An 18,752-nucleotide genomic window follows, 5' to 3' on the forward strand; every position below is an offset into this window, starting at 1 on the left:
ATTTACAGGGGCGGATCTAGACTATATCAACTGTATCAAATAATACAGTCAGATTTTGCCGAAATAATATCTTTTGACTGTAAGAATTCCTATATTAATATTTATAAATGCTTTTATTTCATCATTTTACATCATTTGGAAATCGTTTTTTCGCTTCACAAGCTGACAAGCGGTTACGGAGCAATTTTTGGCATTTCGCATTCGCCAGCCTACGGTTCACTTCTACCTGCTAACAAGCCCGCTTTTTGGGAGTTTGCTTCTTCGTTCAACTCAATAACATAACTCAGAAAGACATCGTCGTAGCAGTTGAGATAAAAATAGAACATTTTTGATAAAAAATAGAACATTTTTGATACAGTCGGCGGGGGGGTATAAGCTATATTTAGACCGTTCGACTGTATCAAACCAATCAGAATCGCGATCACTGATACAGTTTGATACAGTCAGATGCTGAGTCAGCTACATTGCTCTATTTGAACGATGTCCAACATTCCGCGCAAAAGGCGCAAGTCTCATTACAAGCAAACTAAGTCTATACGCAGTTTATCTGGCTATCATAGCATCACATGCTCTGTTAGACAAGTTGAACTGTGCGCTCAATAAGCGAAATTCTTTGGCTGAGAAGGTCGAAGGGCTAACGAATATCAAAATTCATGCCAGAATGATTTTTCTGCTGCTCAAAGAGGGGAATAAATCGCGCGATATATACATGTCAATTTGCGGAGCTACAGTTTCCCAAAAGCCAGCGATTGCGCTCTCATAACCATTATCCCGTCAGGTAACTACAAAGCTTTGTGAATATATTAATATCTTATTCGTTGTGATGATTTTGTGAAGTTAATTTGCATCATGAGTGGAAAATCTGGTTAAATATATATTTATGTTTGATATGTATACAATAATAGCATCGCGTTAGGATCAATGCACGTGTTTATATTAAAACCGCTATTATTAATATTTTCTTAAGGCTGGTCTACTAGTAGAAATAGTACTAAAGTCGTTACTGTCGTTAGAAATTTGCCTGAATCATTTCCTAAGCTTTGTCCATCTAGTTTTAATAGCTATGAGTTTATGAAACGGAGTTTGCTCTAAATTTTTACTGTGAAATATGAAATGCTCACGATGGGAAATATGATACCACTATGCCCCATGAATAACCTTAACATTATATAAGTCTAGTCAATTACTGCTGGGAGTAGAACTACCTTTAATTTACTGCAACTTCTAAATTTATCAATTTGATAAGAATATATAATCATAATCATAATCAATTTTTTTAGTACGCATTTTAAAGCCGGGAAAAATCTTTGCTAAGTACGCTCAAATCGCGGGAAATGGCATCTCCGGGCTTCCAGTTTCAAAAATTTTCCGGGGGGACATGGGGAGACATTCCCCCCGGACCCCCCTAGTTATGCGAGACCTAGTCGGTGATACAGTCATATTTTCAGCCAGATCCGCCCCTGATTTAGCATTTAGTCTTTTATTCGGACAAAATTTTGTCAGAATCGCTTTAACATTTGAATGTTTCAAGCAATGGAAAATGACAATGAACAAACATGTACAAATGAAAACGATTCAATTGACAACGGGGAGTCATTGAACTGCTAAAATGACGCCCATTAGAGCTCCTTTACCACCAACCTCTCATGCCGCTACTACCTCTTCCTTCTCAAATTACCTACAGTCTTTGAAGTGGTCTACTGCAAATCTAACGAAGGATCGAGCTCTTGTATCAGCAGTCCATTCTCCCATCCCACGGCAACCATGTCCACATCTACACCTTACCGAAACAACACGAATAAATAATCGGAGCTCACACATTAACCAGCAAAACAGCACGCAGAGAACTTACGTGAAAGAGGGCGAGACTGAAGTACCCTTGCCACTTTTTCGGGAAATAAGCGGTGCCATACGTCTTTCTTATGATTGCGATGACAATTGGACAAGTGCATTTGATGCAAGTCTTGGTGATGATGGTGTTCCTTTCGAATTCAGCAATTGTGACGAGTTAAAAAAAGAGAACGAAAAAGAGACTGAAAGCGACTGTCACTCAGTTAAAAAAGGTAGGCTTGCAGCGGGTTATTTCAGAAAAAACAATTGGAAAATGTCTCAGACTAGTTTTGGAAATGTTATTCTTGCATTTTGTTCGGAGAGTAATTATGAATCTTTTATTTATAGGTTTGTTAAATGCCCCACTGGAACCGCCGCATATCTTGAGTCACTAGCAAAATCAATTCAAAAGGCCAGCTCAGATGTGATCTACAGTGCCAATGACAAAGTAATGGAGATTTTTCACACGATGAAATTAGAGACATGCCACAGTCATTTTTCGTTTCATCAAAATCGTTTTTCAAATTCAGAAGATGATTATTCTTGTTTTTCTTGAGGAAATCTGTCACTGCCCCCAGTTTTACACTTCTAATTTTGTGTTAAAAATTTAGGCTCCAACTTTAAAGACTACGGATTCCAAAAACAGTTCTTCCGATGTTGTGGATACAACACCAGCGGTTTCGCATTTTGAGGGAGGTAATGGAAAGCAAGAGCTCAGTCCAGGGTCTGGCGTTTTTATTCCAACGTTCAAGCTTTGCGAATGCTATCACAAAGCAGGGTCAGATTTGAAGGTGTTGTTTCATGTTTTAATGGACCATTTTTTCTCAGAGGAAACGCTTGCCGTGTCTTTTGTGTTTGGGAATCGGATCCTTCCAACTGGGAAAAAAGTGCTGGATCCAAATATCGTTTCAGCAATTAAAGGTAGTTATTTTATAATGCTAATATTTTTGCAATAGTCTAAATCTTTTGAATAGTCTAATATCTTTGGAATAGTCTAATAAAATAGCGGTGTTTTAAACTACATTTTAAACTTACATCCTGTATTGCATTTTCAATAAAAATATAACCCATTTTTTATTACAGGATACTTTTATTAGCGTTCGCCAAAATATTAACTGTGGCTCCTTTGGAAAGCTCAAAGTTGAACAAAATGTTTACAAACAAATGTATGCGTGCACCAAACTAAAGAAAAGGCTTATTAAACCGACGCCAAACAAGTAGGACTGACAATTTTGATTAATTGTCATAATTTTAGTTTACGGAAGTCACAGTACGCAATATGACATCGATATAAGGGATGTGTTATTTTAATCAATATATGTACGTACTCATTGTACTTATTATATCCTATATTATTTGATTCGATATTACTGTGGTCGTTTTATGTACCTATGATTTTAAATAATGGATTATTCATTGAACTAACTTTGTGTTCTTAAATTACTTATGCTGGAAGCATATATGTAATGTATTTTGAAGCCTATACGCGTGCATAATATAAGCCTGCAAGGTTCGAAAAAGACCTTTTTAGACCATTAATAGACCTATCAAGGCCTTAGTAGTTCTTTCTAGACCTTTCAAGAGGATTTAAGACATGTCAAGACCTTTCAAGACCTTTCGAGATACTTATCGTGAAAATATTCCCAACACAGAAAGGTCTTGAAAAGGTCTTTTCACCTGTCAAATTAACATCACAGCGAAAACTTTTTCAAGACATTTACCGTAATCGATATCTAGACCTATTCAAAACCTTTTACAGACAATTCTAAAGATCTAGTCAAGACCTTTTTAGGTCTTTGAAAGGTCCACTATTTTCATACCTATTCATTTTTTAATGTTTACCTGATTTCCATACTATATGTGTATTAAAAACTTGATGCCACCATGCAGTTCATATTAAATGTATACACCTAAGCTGTATAAATTATTTGTTCAGTTATTACTCTGGCGTCAGCGACGGAGTTGAAAATTCGCCTCGGTTTTGTTTTGTTTTTGTTTTGTTTTTTTTTATTTTTTTTTTTTTATTATTTTTCGTCGTCGCAAGTGTGTTTTGGCGCGAAATATACTAGCATTTGAAATAATGCTCACTTGTATCCAGGACTTCATGATGATGCGACTCTCATAACAAAAGGTATGCGAGCGTATTTATCTACGTCAAAGTTTGTCTCGCAAGAGTTGTGGTGCACTGCCAAATTTTCGATGCGCGATTTGATTCTGACGATTTAATCACGTGATACAGCAATTCGACCACGAGGGCACACGACACAGATAAACCCTTTTCCCTTGCTTTTTACTTTATGCTGGACAAGAATTTTTTGTGCAGAATTTTAAGAGTTTCCATGTCTAGTTTAAATAAGGTAAGAGTATTTTTAATACGTGTGGATTTTTGTTGTATTTTTATTAACATAGATCGGTGGTATCGCTGCTTCATTTACACCATTTACAATAGGATTGTACCATTTGTATGAGTCATTTATACTTAGTGGATACACAATTACCAACCTCGTAGACATAATTACATGGTCTTATATAAAGCTGTAAGGTGATGCATATAGTCAACTATGAAATAGCCGGTTGGAGGGCATTTGAATGTTAAACTATATTCAGATGTATGAAGGGGAGAGGGGGGCATCTTTTATTCTTCTCTAGAGGGATATGGATTATCAGATATCTTTTAGGATATTTATGATAGTCTATTTTAATTATGTAACACTAAAGTATATATTTCAGTAGAATTTTTTTAACTGTTTTCTAGGTTACATCACACTTGATATCTCATTGGAGGAATTCTTACTTTTTACCGAATGCTATCTTTGTAAATTACATGTATGCCAAGTCACAAATTATGAATGCCAAGTTACATATTATGTATGCCAAACTTACAACTATGAATATAAATATCTTAAGTATTAACACAGTGAAAAGTTTGATTAATACAAAAATGAACATTTCTAAAGTTGTCGACTTGAATTCTAGAATTATGTATTTGAACAAACTTATTTTCTACAGTTCTAAATGCCAACATTTGAATGCTGAAGGTGATACAAATTGCAAAATTATTTGTGAGCAAACTTTGAATACCCAACCAGCTGAACTACTGACAAGCATCAAGTCACATTACATAAAATTTATGTCCAAACGAGGCAAATCAGCAGTTATTGAGAAGATGCAATGCAATTGTAGTTTCTGTCAACATGATGGCAGAGCCCTTTGCAGTATTCAATGCAAGAAACTTTCATCATGCATATGTCAGTACACTAAAGTATACAGGCATGAAGTTTGTGGGATTGTCAATAAACATTGTTTTCCTCAATTTACTGAAAAAACAGTAAATTTTAAAAATAACATTGTAAGATTTATCAATAAATCAAAGAAATTGATGTTGTATTATGAAATGAATATTACACAGAAGCATTTTTACAGAAAACAATCATGCCAAAGTAATGAAAATACTAGTGTTACATTCCAAAATTTAAACCACAGGATGAATTATTGTGCACTCTGTCTTTGTCAAGACATTGAAACTAACCCAGGCCCTACTTTTGTCAACCCAAGTGAAACAATTCATGCTCCTTACAGTCAAGGTAATGTTGATATATTTGGTCAAAATGCAGGTCATCAATGTGTACCAATGAGTTTATGCTCTCTTATTCATGTGTATCACTATAATTCAATTTTGAACTCAAACAACTTGGTTGATATTATGCGCCTTGGTAACGAATTGTATTCTGCATTGTCTCAGTTAGCAAGGCAAAGATATTTGTTACTTAATGAACTGCCTACAATGGTGACTGTTGAGGAGATTGATTACTTATTTGAATTCAGTGAAAGTTATTCAAATACACTTCATACACCTAGGTTAATTGAGGGCAACCCATTTGTTGTGGCTTTAAATACTTCTTTTGAACATTTGCAAGGACAAGGTTTCAAATTATTTCTACTAACTATTGAATTGAACACTGTAGCTATCTTTACTGATTCGAATGATAAAATTAAGATTTTTGATTCTCATGCCAGAGATTCTTTTGGTATGCCTGACTCTAATGGAACATGTGTCTTGTTACAATTTAATACACTTGGAAATTTAATAGAATATTTGAAGTATTTGTATAAACCTGGTGCTATCTTTGAAATAAAAGGTGTTAAGATTGGCAATCTTATGTGTGATGAACAAGTACATAATTTAAACAACACTACCGTCAATGAAAATTTTCCAAACAGCCGCGAAGTAAAGAATGATACTAATGTACATTACTCTACAACAACAATTGAAGATCAAAAATCAAATGAAAACCCATTTCTAAATGATTTTCCAATTTTTTTCCCGTTAATCTATTCTATTTGTTTTTCTACAATCATGATGTGTAAATATTGGACTAATAATACTTTAAATGCTATTGCTGAAAAAGCCACAGGGATGATGAAAGAATCGTTTAAAAACGGTGAGCACGGCTCTTCAGTTTTTAAAAGTTTACCTGGAAGCATAGAAATATGCGGTTCTGGAATCAACATAGAATATATGTCACGGTATCAAGGGACACTTTGGTTATCAGCTGAATCCAGTAACATTGATTTCCAGAACTTACTGTTGGCAAATTCGAACAATAGTGGATTTTTGTTACGGTTTTTAGAAGAGTCATTGGGTTGCGTAATGCAGAATAAAAGCTATCGTAAAAAACAGACAACTACGTACTTTTTCTTAGGTCTCGATTCAGAAAGTGGTGTATGTATCTATGAAGAATTTACTGACTCGCGTAATTTTGTTGATACAATAATATGTGATATAATAAAGTGCAATTATCCTAGCGTTAAAAAAGTACCATATATCATCCAGTTTTTATCAATTCCTGGCACAATGACGAAGTCTGAAAAACAAAAAATCTTAAGGAAGCACAAGTCTACTACTCAGATAGAGGCACAAAATAAGAATAGAAAGAACATGTATAGCGCTATGAATCCTACAAGTAAGAAACGTCTTCTTGAAAGCAATAAACTTAAATACCAAGAGATGGATTCTATGCATAAAAAAAGACTTCTTGATAAAAATGCGCATAAATACAAGGAAATGGACTCTGCGAAAAAAAATGCACTCCTTGAAAGTAACAAAACTAAGTACAAGGAAATGGACTCTGCGAAAAAGAATGCGCTAATTGAAAGTAACAAAACTAAATACAAGGCAATGGACTCTGCGAAAAAAAATGCACTCGTGGAAAGTAACAAAACTAAATACAAGGAAATGGACTCTGCGAAAAAAAATGCACTCGTACAAATTAACAAAACTAAGTACAAGGAAATGGACTCTGCGAAAAAAAATGCACTTGTACAAAGTAACAAAACTAAATACAAGGAAATAGACTCTGCCAAAAAAAATGCACTCCTTGAAAGTAACAAAACTAAATACAAGGATATGGACTCTGCGAAAAAGAATGCGCTAATTGAAAGTAACAAAACTAAATACAAGGAAATGGATTCTGCGAAAAAAAATGCACTCAGTGAAAGTAACAAAAGTAAATTCAAAGAAATGGACTCTGCGAAAAAAAATGCACTCAGTGAAAGTAACAAAAGTAAATTCAAAGAAATGGACTCTGCGAAAAAAAATGCACTCAGTGAAAACAACAAAAGTAAATACAGAGAAATGGACTCTAGTAAAAAAGAAGTGCTTCTTCAAAGTGCAAAACGTAAATACCAAGAGATGGCTCCCACAGAAAAAAATAGCCTTCTTGAAAATAAGAAGATGAAATACATGGAAATGAATCCTTTCAATAAGAAACATCTTCTTGACGATTATGCACGCAAATACCAAGAAATGAACTCTCACAAAAAGAATGCTCTTCTTGAAAAAAAGAGACTTAAATATCAAGAGATCGGTCCTGCAGAAAAGAAACGACTTTGTGAAGAAGCTTCACGTAAATACAAAGAAATCGATCCATGTGAAAAAAAGGTACTTCGTGAAAAACGCGCAATGAATTACGAAACAATGGACTCTGGTGAGAAAGAAGTTCACCGTGAAAAAAGTAGAATGAGCAAAAAACATAAGCGTCAAGAGAACAAATCAAACTTAACATTGGATCATTTCATAGCAATCTTTAACAGAAAAATAAGAGAAGGTCCTTATTTCATATGTTCGGTCTGCAATCGTCTCTTGTATAGAAAGTCTGTGAGATCTCTTAAGAGAGAAAATTATGATTCCATTCCAAACTCTGTATTCACGAACGTAACATCATTTGACAACAAAGAATATATTTGTGCAACATGTCATTTAAAGGTTTCAAAGGGTAAAATTCCTTGTCAATCAGTGTACAACGACATGTCTGTTGATGAAATTCCAGCGGAACTTGCAGCTCTAGAAAAACTTGAACAAATTCTTATTGCACAAAGAATTGTTTTTGAAAAAATAATTGTAATGCCAAAAGGACAACAGAAAAAAGTTGCTGGCGCAATTTGTAATGTACCAGTTGATTGTGATCAAATATGTAATGTATTGCCACGCCCTCCCGAAAGATCTGGTATAATAATGCTAAAACTTAAACGTAAACTTGAATTCAGAGGTCATGTTTATTTCGAAGCAGTGCGTCCACAAGTGATTCAAGATGCCTTGAATTGGCTTAAACAGAACAATTATTTGTACTCCAGTGTAGCAATTGACATAAATAATGTAAGTGACAATCTTAAAGAATTAAGGGAACAGGTGCATAATACACCTGCGAAAACATCTTCAAATAAATTACCAGATAATGATGATAGTGACAATGAAGAAAACGACGATCCATTAAATAAATATCGCCGGGCTACACATGAAACATGCCTACAGTTAAGTCTACCAGACTATCCTGTAACTTCACAACAAGTAAATGTTTCATTGGGTAATGAGATTTACAATATTGCACCTGGAGAAAATAGACATCCTGCGTCAATAATGACTGACCACGGATGTGAACCGCTTGCTTTCCCAGTATTATTTCCAAAAGGACGCTTTGGTTACAAACATGAAAGAAAAATATCGTTATCTTCAGTAAAATACTTTAATGCTCGGCTGTTGCATTACAGTGGAAGATTTGCTACAAATCCAGAATATCTATTTTTTGCACAATTCGTCATGGAACAAAAGAAAGTTGCTGATAGTATTAATATAGCTTTAAAAAAGATCCAAGGGCAACCTGTTACTGTATCACAAATGAAATCAGATATAAATAAACTAAAGAGTTTAATATGTCAAGATCAAGCATATCTGTTCTTAAGACAAATTCCTGGTACACCACCATACTGGCAGAAATTTATGTACGAAGTTGTTGCAATGGTAAAACAACTTGGCATTCCAACATGGTTTATGACATTATCATGTGCTGACCTCAGATGGACCGAGTTGTTTCAAATAGTTGCTAGAACGCAAGGAAGAAATATAAGTGAAGACGAAATTGAAGCCTTAACTTATGCTGAAAGATGTCAATTGCTTAATGTAAATCCAGTTGTTACAGCAAAACATTTTCAACACAGAGTTGAAACTTTCTTTCGTGAGGTACTTCTAAGTGAAATTAACCCAATAGGGAAAATAACTTACTACGCTCTTCGCATTGAGTTTCAAATGAGAGGATCACCACATTTACATGCATTAATATGGACATCTGACTGCCCAAAGCTTACATCAGAGACAAAAACCAGTTTTGTTGAATTTATTGATCAACATGTGCAAGCTAACCTTCCAAATGAAGAACACGAACCTGAACTGCATAATTTAGTCAAAATGTATCAAAAGCACACCCATTCAAAAACCTGTAGGAAATATAAAAACATAAGTTGTCGTTTTAACTTTGGACAGTTTTTTACAAAACAAACTATAGTTGCTGAACCTTTAGATGAGAACATCGATGACGAAGTCAAACTAAATATTCTAAACAGACGTAAGGAGATTCTCTCCTTAGTTAAGCAGAAAATTGATGAAGTGTTAAATCCATCTAACGATAAGTACGATGCAACTTTAACAGAGAAAAATATCTTTGATTCAGTGGGTATTACTGAAGAAGAATACTACAGAGCACTATCGATTTCACCAGACTCTGATTTTGACCTATACCTGAAACGGCCAGTAGACAGTTGTTTTATTAACAACTACTTTGTTGCTGGTATCAAAGGATTTGCAGCAAATGTTGACTTACAACCAGTTTTCAATCACTACAAATGTGTGACATACGTTTGCTCTTACTTCACAAAGGATGAAACTGAGTGTTCCCAAGCTATTGTTAACGCAGCAAAAGAAGCCAAGTCATCAAATATGAATGTCAGAGATGGGTTGAAAAAAATTGGTGCTGCTTTTCTTTCTACAAGGGAAGTTAGCTCACAAGAATGTGTGTATAGATGTATGCCTGAATTGTGGTTGAGAAAAATATTCCCCAAAACAATATTTGTTAGTACTGATTTGCCTGAGAAGCGAATACGTGTAACCAAAACTGAAAATGAGCTTGATGAACTTGATGAAGAGAGCACTGATATATTCAAGTCTAATATCATTGAACGTTATAGTTTAAGACCAAATCGAATCCCATCTGTCGATGCCTTATGTTTAGCACAATTTGCTACACTATATTATAAGGATTATAAACCAGATGATGCCGAGACAAAAGATTCTCAACCTAGTTGTTTAGATGACGATCTACTTGAATCACGTAACTCAACTCTCGATAATGTTGATACTGGTCTTCCCGCTAAAATAAAATTAATGAACAAAAATGAATATATGAAATGTAGAAAAGTTAAAGCGGTTTTAAGATATCACACACCAAACAAAACAAAAGAACCAGAATTATACTTTCATCACTTGCTCATGTTGTATTATCCATGGAGAGAAGAAACAGAGCTATTATCTGCAGATCAAACATATTCATCTAAGTTTCATGAAGCTGACGTTCAAGCTGTCATTGAAAGGAACAGAGCAATGTTTGAACCTAACGCGGATGCGATAACGGAAGCATTCGAGTCAATCAGAAGCAATCCAGGAACAAACCATTCCTTTTCATACGACTCAATAAATGATCAAGAAAACTCCGATATTCAAGAAGAAGCACCAAACGATCTAAATCCTGACGAATCATTCAATGAACAACAGCCATCAGATTTAGGCCAAACACAACCATGTCAGCCTTCTTCTGGAACCATCACTCACCACACCCAACCATCAGAAATTTCTGATGACGAGCTACGTCAATCAGTTAGATCTTTGAATCCAGAACAAAGACGAGCCTATGATATAGTTCTGTCTTGGTGTAGAAAATTAATAAAAAACATGAATAGCTTGAAACCTGTTGAAATAGAACCAATCTATCTCTTTCTTACTGGAGGTGGCGGTGCTGGTAAAAGTCATTTGATAAAAACTATATACCACACAGCAGTTAAAACGTTTAGACATCCTCCATTTAACCCAGAGTTACCAACTGTTTTATTAATGGCACCAACAGGAGTTGCGGCAATAAATATTGATGGAACAACAATAAATACGGGACTGGCTATCCTAAAGAAGCTAATGATTACATTCTGCAATGTCTGATCAAAGGAGAACACAGTACAGACTCACTTTGAAAGACGTAAAACTTATTATAGTAGATGAGATTTCTATGGTGGGAAACACAACTCTTTTACACATCCACCAACGATTAAAAGAAATTTTTGGATGCTCATCTTCCACCTTATTTGCAGGCATTAGTATAATAGCTGTTGGCGACTTCTATCAACTTCCCCCAATAAAAAGAAAGCAGTGTTCGATAATTACAAAAACCAAGTTCAAAATCTTTGTCATCCATGGAGTGTCTTTAAAATGATTGAACTAACAGAAATCATGCGACAAAAAAACGATGAAGCATTCACTGAACTCCTCAACGAATCAGAACAGCCTCCCATACAGAAGATGATATTAAAGTTATTCAGTCAAGATCCATTGAACCATCCGATCCAAACTATCCATCTGACGCACTTCATATTTTTGCTGAAAATGCTCCTGTTAATGAACATAACCAAAAGAAGCTTGAAGAAATTCAAAGACCTCTCTTTATTCTTAAAGCAAAAGATCAATATCCAAAAAACATCAATAAAGCAGACATTAATAAACTTTTAGCAAGAGGACGGTCTGACACATGAGGACTTGATTATGAAATACGAATTAAAGAAGGCGCCAGAGTAATGCTTACTACAAATATCAACATACAAGATCGACTTATCAATGGTCAAATTGGAACGATAGTTAAAATTAATATTAATTCCAATAACGAACCAAATGTTTTATATATTAAGTTTGATGATGAGAAAGCTGGTAAAACTACAACAAACACTACTGCCAACATATTTGCAAGAGAGAATCATGTTGTACCGATAGAGCCTGTTCTTGCAAAATTCAAAGTTAGACCTGGAAAAGCATCATCTCCAGAAATACAGAGAGTACAATTTCCTATCGCACTTTCGTGGGCCTGCACTGTTCACAAAGTTCAAGGTCTTACTCTGCAAAATGTAGTTGTTAGCATGCAGTTGAATAAACAAAGATATTTTAATTATGGTCAGATATATGTAGCCTTAAGCCGGGCAACGTCTTTACAAGGTTTACACATCCTCGGAGAAATACAAAGTAAACGTTAAGGCAAATCCTAAAGTTGACGAAGAATACGAGAGACTTCGAAACGCTAGTGATTTTATAGAAAGTATTAGGGAGAATGAAAACTCACATTTTACTGTATCTCTTTTAAATGTTAGATCCTTAAGAAAGCATAATAAGGATATCAAGTCTCATTGTCAATTGTTTAAATCTGATGTTCTTGCATTTACTGAAACACAACTTTTACCTAACAATTCGTTACATGAAATTACAGAAAACTTAAAACCTTTCAAAATATCGTCAAGATCATATCACAGACAAGTATCTAAGTATGGCAATCTGTATTAGGAGTACTTTGGAAATGGAGAATTATCAATATACCTTCGATAAATGCGCTAAAGTTTGATCTGCTTCATACTGAACAACAACAAACACGTTCTTTTCTTTTACTGTATAGAAAAAACAATTCGAATGTTCCACAATTTTTGGAAGCATTGGAATATGTCCTTCGTAATTCCAACATTCACATGGTCTTAGGGGATTTTAACATAAACTATTTCAATGAGAATCATTCTCAACCACTTACGCTTTTGATGAAGTCATTAAACTATACCCAAATTGTTACCGAACCCACATTTATTTCCTCTGGTAGTTTGTTAGATCATGTCTACATTAAAACAACTTCCTTACAAATAATTAGGAATTCCGTACTCAGTGTTTATTATTCTGATCATGATGCTGTCGTTACCTGCATAAAATACTAAATAATTACTTATAACAAGTCATCGTATATTGGAACTGTTCTATAGTCTTCATTACAAATTAAAATGGTCAGCACACATTTAACAGATTTTTACAATGTTACCTTAGAATGCCTGTGTATATCATATGATGCCAACCACTCAATCCAATTATTACATGTACAATTAAACAATGTTATAATATATACGGAATATATGGACACAATATTTTAAGTTTCTCTCAGTTTTGGTTATTTTGAATAACGTAACTAGCTTTAAAACATGTGTCGGTGTATGGACAATTTACCGTTATTCAGTTACCATGAAAAAAAAGAGAGTAAAGCCCTTGAAATTATTTGATTCCCCGTACGTTACTTGTGGGAAAATCGAAATCGTTTTCAAAGCATTTGAAAGACGGTGGATATAATTCTACAACCAAGAGGTAAGGAATATTCTGTGCCTTAAAATACACTGTCGCTGGTTGCTTTGCTAGGTTCACTCGATATATGATGATTTCTCAACCGTTTAATGGTTTAATTTGAGATAAAATCGTACACATCTCAAATTTAACCATGACCGATTGAGAAAAATGAATCAAATCTATCGGGCTTTTTTTCGACAGGAATGAAACCTGTTTTAACTAGGATTTTAAATGTAGCTATATGATTTCCAGTTGCAACTGTTAACTTTACCAAAAGTAGCCTTATATTTACTGTATCTTTTGACATTAAACTTTCCTCATGTATCATAGATAGAATTTATACAAGAAACCATGGCTGATAATATAACCAAGACTTACTGATGACTAGTGCTGATAATTCCGTATAGTGTTACATGACGTATACAACTTAATGGGTAAGATATCCTTTATGATGTATAGATTGGGCTCTATCTGTCCATAATCCATATATCAGTATATCACAATAGAATCCATAGACTCAAGGTTTTCCGATTGGGTGCCACTAATAGTACTAATTAAACTTCTTTTTACGTCTTAATTATCAGGTTCAAAGCAACTAATAATCAAGGACGTCCATGATGAACAGAAAGTTTGTAAGATATAGCGTTATGTGCTCAATTCTCACCACAAAGTTTATCGAACCATTGTAATTCTCAATAAACACACCGTCGATTGGTAAAGAGTATTTTATACAGATGCTACCCAAACAGCAGATGTGTAGCAGCGTAGCTCCTCCTGATATTACGACGATATGACAATAAGGTTCAATTTGGAAAGAAAGAAGCCAGGATCTCAATCAGGAATTTTGTTTTCAAGTCTGTGAGTTAATCTTAATCTTTATGAAATCAATCTAACAGTTGTGTTCACAGGCAACATTTTATACTTAGTAGCTACGCCTATACTGAATTCCGAAACGTGTTCTATTAAAAACGATGGAACGTGCTTGTCAGTGCAACGACTTTCAGTTCAGAACTAAGTTACATAAAACGAACTGTTTTAAATTCAAACTGTAAATAAAAATTCTTGCTTTTTCTTTATTCTCTTACAATCCCAAGGTCGACCTTTTCTGCTCTCTCTTCTAACACCTTTACATTACTCTGATAAATATTACGTTTGTGATGTCCTCTTTGTTATATCGTATGACTAAGTAACTGTGTGTCATTTGTATAAAATGTGACGTGTGTGAATACTCTTATGTTCTTTTTATTTCGGAATAATGAACACGTTCACCAGCTTCCCCGTTGTTTATACCATTATGTGTGGAATACTGCAACACCAAAGTTATCGGACTCATTGCCAACCTCCAATATGTAAAAATGCATCTGGATTACGAAAGACTCGTTACCACCATAATAAAAACGTTACGTATGATAGAAAACTTAAACTTCCAATCTACCAAACGATACTGGCACGACAGGTGTATACCACGTTATCTTGCACAGAGATCATGAAAATTGCTCCATTTTCCTGAGTGCTTTGACAATCCAAAAAACAAGTTCAATGAAACGCAACAAATATAATCAACATATGTGGAGGATCGACTTTCGTGACAATGATTTCATGCAAACGCAAGTTACACCTCAGGAAAATTATGAAAATCAAAAGGCAATGGAATATCTCACATTTGATTTTACTATGACTTATGGAATCATCTTGTTGCTTCAATATAATACACAGATTTCGAAAGAATATTGCTGCACAAAAGATCGACGTCTCTCAATCGAAACGCCGAGTCGATATTATTAATTAACTCCATATGAAATCAACAATTTTCAATAAAAGGATCACTACTCGACGATGTCCATCAATATACAGACATAAAATGCGTATGAGAGCCAACGATTATTGCAGAAAACTATGAATGAACCTTTTCTCCTCATTCCCAAGGTCGACCTTTCTAATATTCTCTTCTAATATTTCTATGTTAATAAAATGTCTAACATGTTTGTTATGTGTTGTCCTGTTCGTCCTCTCGGGAATGAGCAAAGCCAGACAAATTTGTCTGATTTGTAAATGTGACGTCTCGTACGTGACATTCTTCTTCTGCATCTATTCCCTTTCCACTCTCGTTTTGCTATTCAACTTTGTCATTTTGTCACTTTTGTGATACCTGTATGTGTCAATTTTGTGATTATGTTTATTTCAGTGTCTTCCTAAATATCTTTAACTCAAATCGAAATTAAATCCAATATCCACTAATTACAATTAAAACCAATGTAATTATGAATATATTATATCACTATTCTTAGAACTGAACAGAAACATGTATACCAGCTTCCATATTACTTTTACCTGTAAATTGTCTAATACTATTAACTTACATATAATAAAATCGATGATTATGTATATATCAATGGTTTCTTATCAACAAAAGTTACTTTAAAATACCATCTCAAATCAGATTTGAATCTATTTAGAGGTTTTAATAACACAAAGGTTCAAATATTTTTTGCAAAAAGACGCTCAACTGCCTCATAGAGGAAGAATCTAATACACTGTATTAATGTGCCACCTTAATCTGGCACTTCTACTACACTTTTTAATTCTTTTTGGATTTTTTTAAAGGTTTTCGATTTTTGGTTCCAATTTTCTTCCCATATCTCACCGAAAAAGAAATCTCTCCGAAAATCGCAACAAAAATTGCAATTGTAGCAGGGGACAAAACGACACTAAACAACAAGATCTCCCCAATAAAAATACTTAAAATGAAAGTATAAAGAACATTCTTGCTGACACGAGCTTTAATGAAACCTCTCTATTAACCCTGGTGAAAAAAGACACCTGCTTAGGCGTTAACTCCGGCTTATGTGCCGCGCCAGTGCATGGGCCAACAATATAATAATTCTTATATGCAATGTTCCTGAAAAGAAAATATTATATAGCTCAGTGGCCAGAATCCTTTTTCCCAGATAATTGGCCAGTGATGACGTCACGAAAATTTAAAGCACGTGAAATGAGGCCGAATAGAGGCTAGCTTAACAATCGAATGCTCGATCCTCATTTTTATTTTTTTATTTTGTTTAAATATTCGAGGGATTGAGAAAGTTTTGTGCGATTTTTTTTGTGAAAGGTGAGTTACTTGAAATGCAAGAGAAGATTCTTATATTTGTCAAAAATTTTGAGTTAAACTAGCGTGTACGACCAAGGTGTATTTTATGGTCGCTCACCCTACGTGTTAGAGGTGTACGTATTAAGAATTAAGAAACAAAACGTATTCATAAGTGGTTTTTCTTAGATAGAGATGATTGTTAGATTGGAAGTTTCATTATAAGACATGGTGACCTGTGTTGACAAGATGTACTAAGCTTAAATGTTCTGTATGAGTATGTGTGGCTAAAAATTTAATTTTGGGTATGAAAAGGCAGTGTCCAGTGAACTTGTTAAATATATAGGATATGTCAGACTTTAATTGGGAGAGGAATTTTAAATTGTGAAAGTTATAAACATGTATAGGCCCTGCTCATGCAGCTAGGAGATAATTAAGGCACATAGTTGTGATTGAAAACTTAAGTGTAAAAGAAAATAGGAAGTATAGAACAAATAATGAAAGTGAACAATCATATACTGTTCAATTAACTTTTATTTAAAAATGGATTTTTTTAGAAAGCAAGTATTTACAATGATGAAAATTATTCAGAAAAAACTACAATTTCAAACTTGAACAGCCTGTATATAAGCATATAAAAGACTAGAATGTCAATTAATAACTTAGTTAATGTCCAAAGTTTCAAGGTCATCTTTTGGCATTTCAGAATCTTCATACTGGATAGCACTTTCTATGATGTTTCGGTTTGGGTCTATCTCCAGTGTGTATTTTGATGTCAGCAGAAGAACCTTATCTTTTTCATCCAGCTGAGGTTTTGGCTCTGTCCAGTTCAACAAGCTCAAGATAACCTAAGGAGAGAGTAAAGAAATTGTTAATTTAATCTACATATAAAGAAGGTAATCTTGGTAAACCTTAAAGAAGAATAGTTGAGTGGCTTGACATGATTTAAAATATTTCACTGTGACATTAATATACTTACAGATTGAGTTGCTGTGTACCAGTTATTATCTGAAAGCATCACCAGGCACTGGTTTGTTACAGTAGCTAGTCTTGATAAGAAAGATCCCTTGCAGGATGCACAATCCGTTGTGACCGAGTTGACAGCTGTTTGGACTATGGTTGACTTACAGAGGAAGCACTTGCGTGCGTACTGAAAGTTCTTTATTGCCAATACGGCCGTTGTCATTTCGATCTTTGTAGCGAAAGTTTCCAGATTCGCAACGACTTCTATTTTCTCTCCAGGCTGAACCTTGATGGTTGTCTCAAAACTGGTGGTCAGATTCATTTTGCCATTGAAGGTAGTTGTTACCAAGTTTTCAAGAAGGATAACATCGTCGGTGTTAAATGAAACTTTTTGTGCTCGTTGTCTCCACAGGACCAAGTTCATCTGGCCGGTCTCATCAGCTAAGACGACTTCGCGTTTGGTTTTCGTATCAGGAAACGCACCGACCTCGTATGGTTCTTCAATCTTCATGACCTTTGCTTTAACGTTGATGAATCTGGGACGCGTTAGGTTGTCTGACTCAAGAAGTTGTTGGATTTTCATGGTGGAGCAGACGATGGGGACGTCTTTGGACGCGTTAGCCATCAGCAGTTCTTTGTCGAGGAGTGTCTCTACGGCGTTGGGGTTGTTATCGTAAGACTGTTTGATTTTGAACGAGCTCAGTTCGTAGCTTTTCTGTGCTTCGAACTTGGCGAAGAATTTATCATCGAAACACACTGCGCGCAACGTCTCCTTGGTACTGTCATCGCAGAAGTTCATAGAGAACATCGAGCCATTTTTCGTTCGACGCAAGTTACTTTTGTTAACCACCGCGCACGTCAGGCTTTTCGAGACTTTTCTGGGAGATTTGGAAACTGGCGATGCCTTTAGTTCGTCAATCGTGGTGGACTTTCGTTTGGTAGGCGTCGACATCATGTTGCTCTTCTTTCTAGGATTTCTTCGTTCTTGGATTTCTTCTATTTTCGTCTCCGTCGCAGATGAATATTCAAAATCGAATGAAAATTAGAGTGTTTGCGACCATATTTATAGAGAAGCTCAGCCAATCAGTGTGAAGATGATGTCATGGAAAAGTTTAAAAATAATTGTGGAAATATTTTGAG

The 18,752-nt window shown here is 34.8% G+C and overlaps 2 protein-coding genes and 1 long non-coding RNA gene across 3 annotated transcripts; 2 read left to right on the forward strand and 1 right to left on the reverse strand.

Annotated features, from left to right (window-relative positions):
* Positions 1–6,685: 6,685 nt before the first annotated feature.
* On the forward strand, positions 6,686–11,368 carry LOC114538103. The gene has a single exon (XM_028559223.1). The coding sequence runs from the start codon at positions 6,686–6,688 to the stop codon at positions 11,366–11,368; it is 4,683 nt and encodes a 1,560-aa protein (XP_028415024.1).
* A 5,236-nt stretch (positions 11,369–16,604) lies between these two features.
* Positions 16,605–17,704, forward strand: LOC114538106. Its single transcript, XR_003688677.1, has 3 exons — positions 16,605–16,673; positions 17,356–17,545; positions 17,631–17,704. It is a non-coding gene; the product is annotated as an uncharacterized LOC114538106 (long non-coding RNA).
* Positions 17,298–18,138, reverse strand: LOC114538104. The gene is made up of 2 exons (XM_028559224.1): positions 17,629–18,138; positions 17,298–17,497 (listed from the first exon to the last, which is right to left on the reverse strand). Exons 1-2 carry the CDS (start codon positions 18,121–18,123, stop codon positions 17,312–17,314), a joined length of 681 nt encoding a protein of 226 aa, XP_028415025.1. The 5' UTR covers positions 18,124–18,138; the 3' UTR covers positions 17,298–17,311.
* Between the last annotated feature and the right edge of the window lie 614 nt (positions 18,139–18,752).

The sequence above is a fragment of the Dendronephthya gigantea genome, unplaced genomic scaffold (genome assembly GCF_004324835.1).
Source record: "Dendronephthya gigantea isolate DGI-Jeju-01 unplaced genomic scaffold, DenGig_1.0 000174F, whole genome shotgun sequence".
Lineage (NCBI taxonomy): Eukaryota > Metazoa > Cnidaria > Anthozoa > Malacalcyonacea > Nephtheidae > Dendronephthya > Dendronephthya gigantea.

Coding starts and splice junctions, on each gene's coding strand:
- LOC114538103 (XM_028559223.1), top strand. CDS start 6,686: ATGACGAAGTCTGAAAAACAAAAAATCTTAAGGAAGCACAAGTCTACT.
- LOC114538104 (XM_028559224.1), bottom strand. CDS start 18,123: ATGAAGATTGAAGAACCATACGAGGTCGGTGCGTTTCCTGATACGAAA. Junction 17,498..17,628: donor GGTACACAGCAACTCAATCT/GTAAGTATATTA, acceptor CTCTCTCCTTAG/GTTATCTTGAGCTTGTTGAA.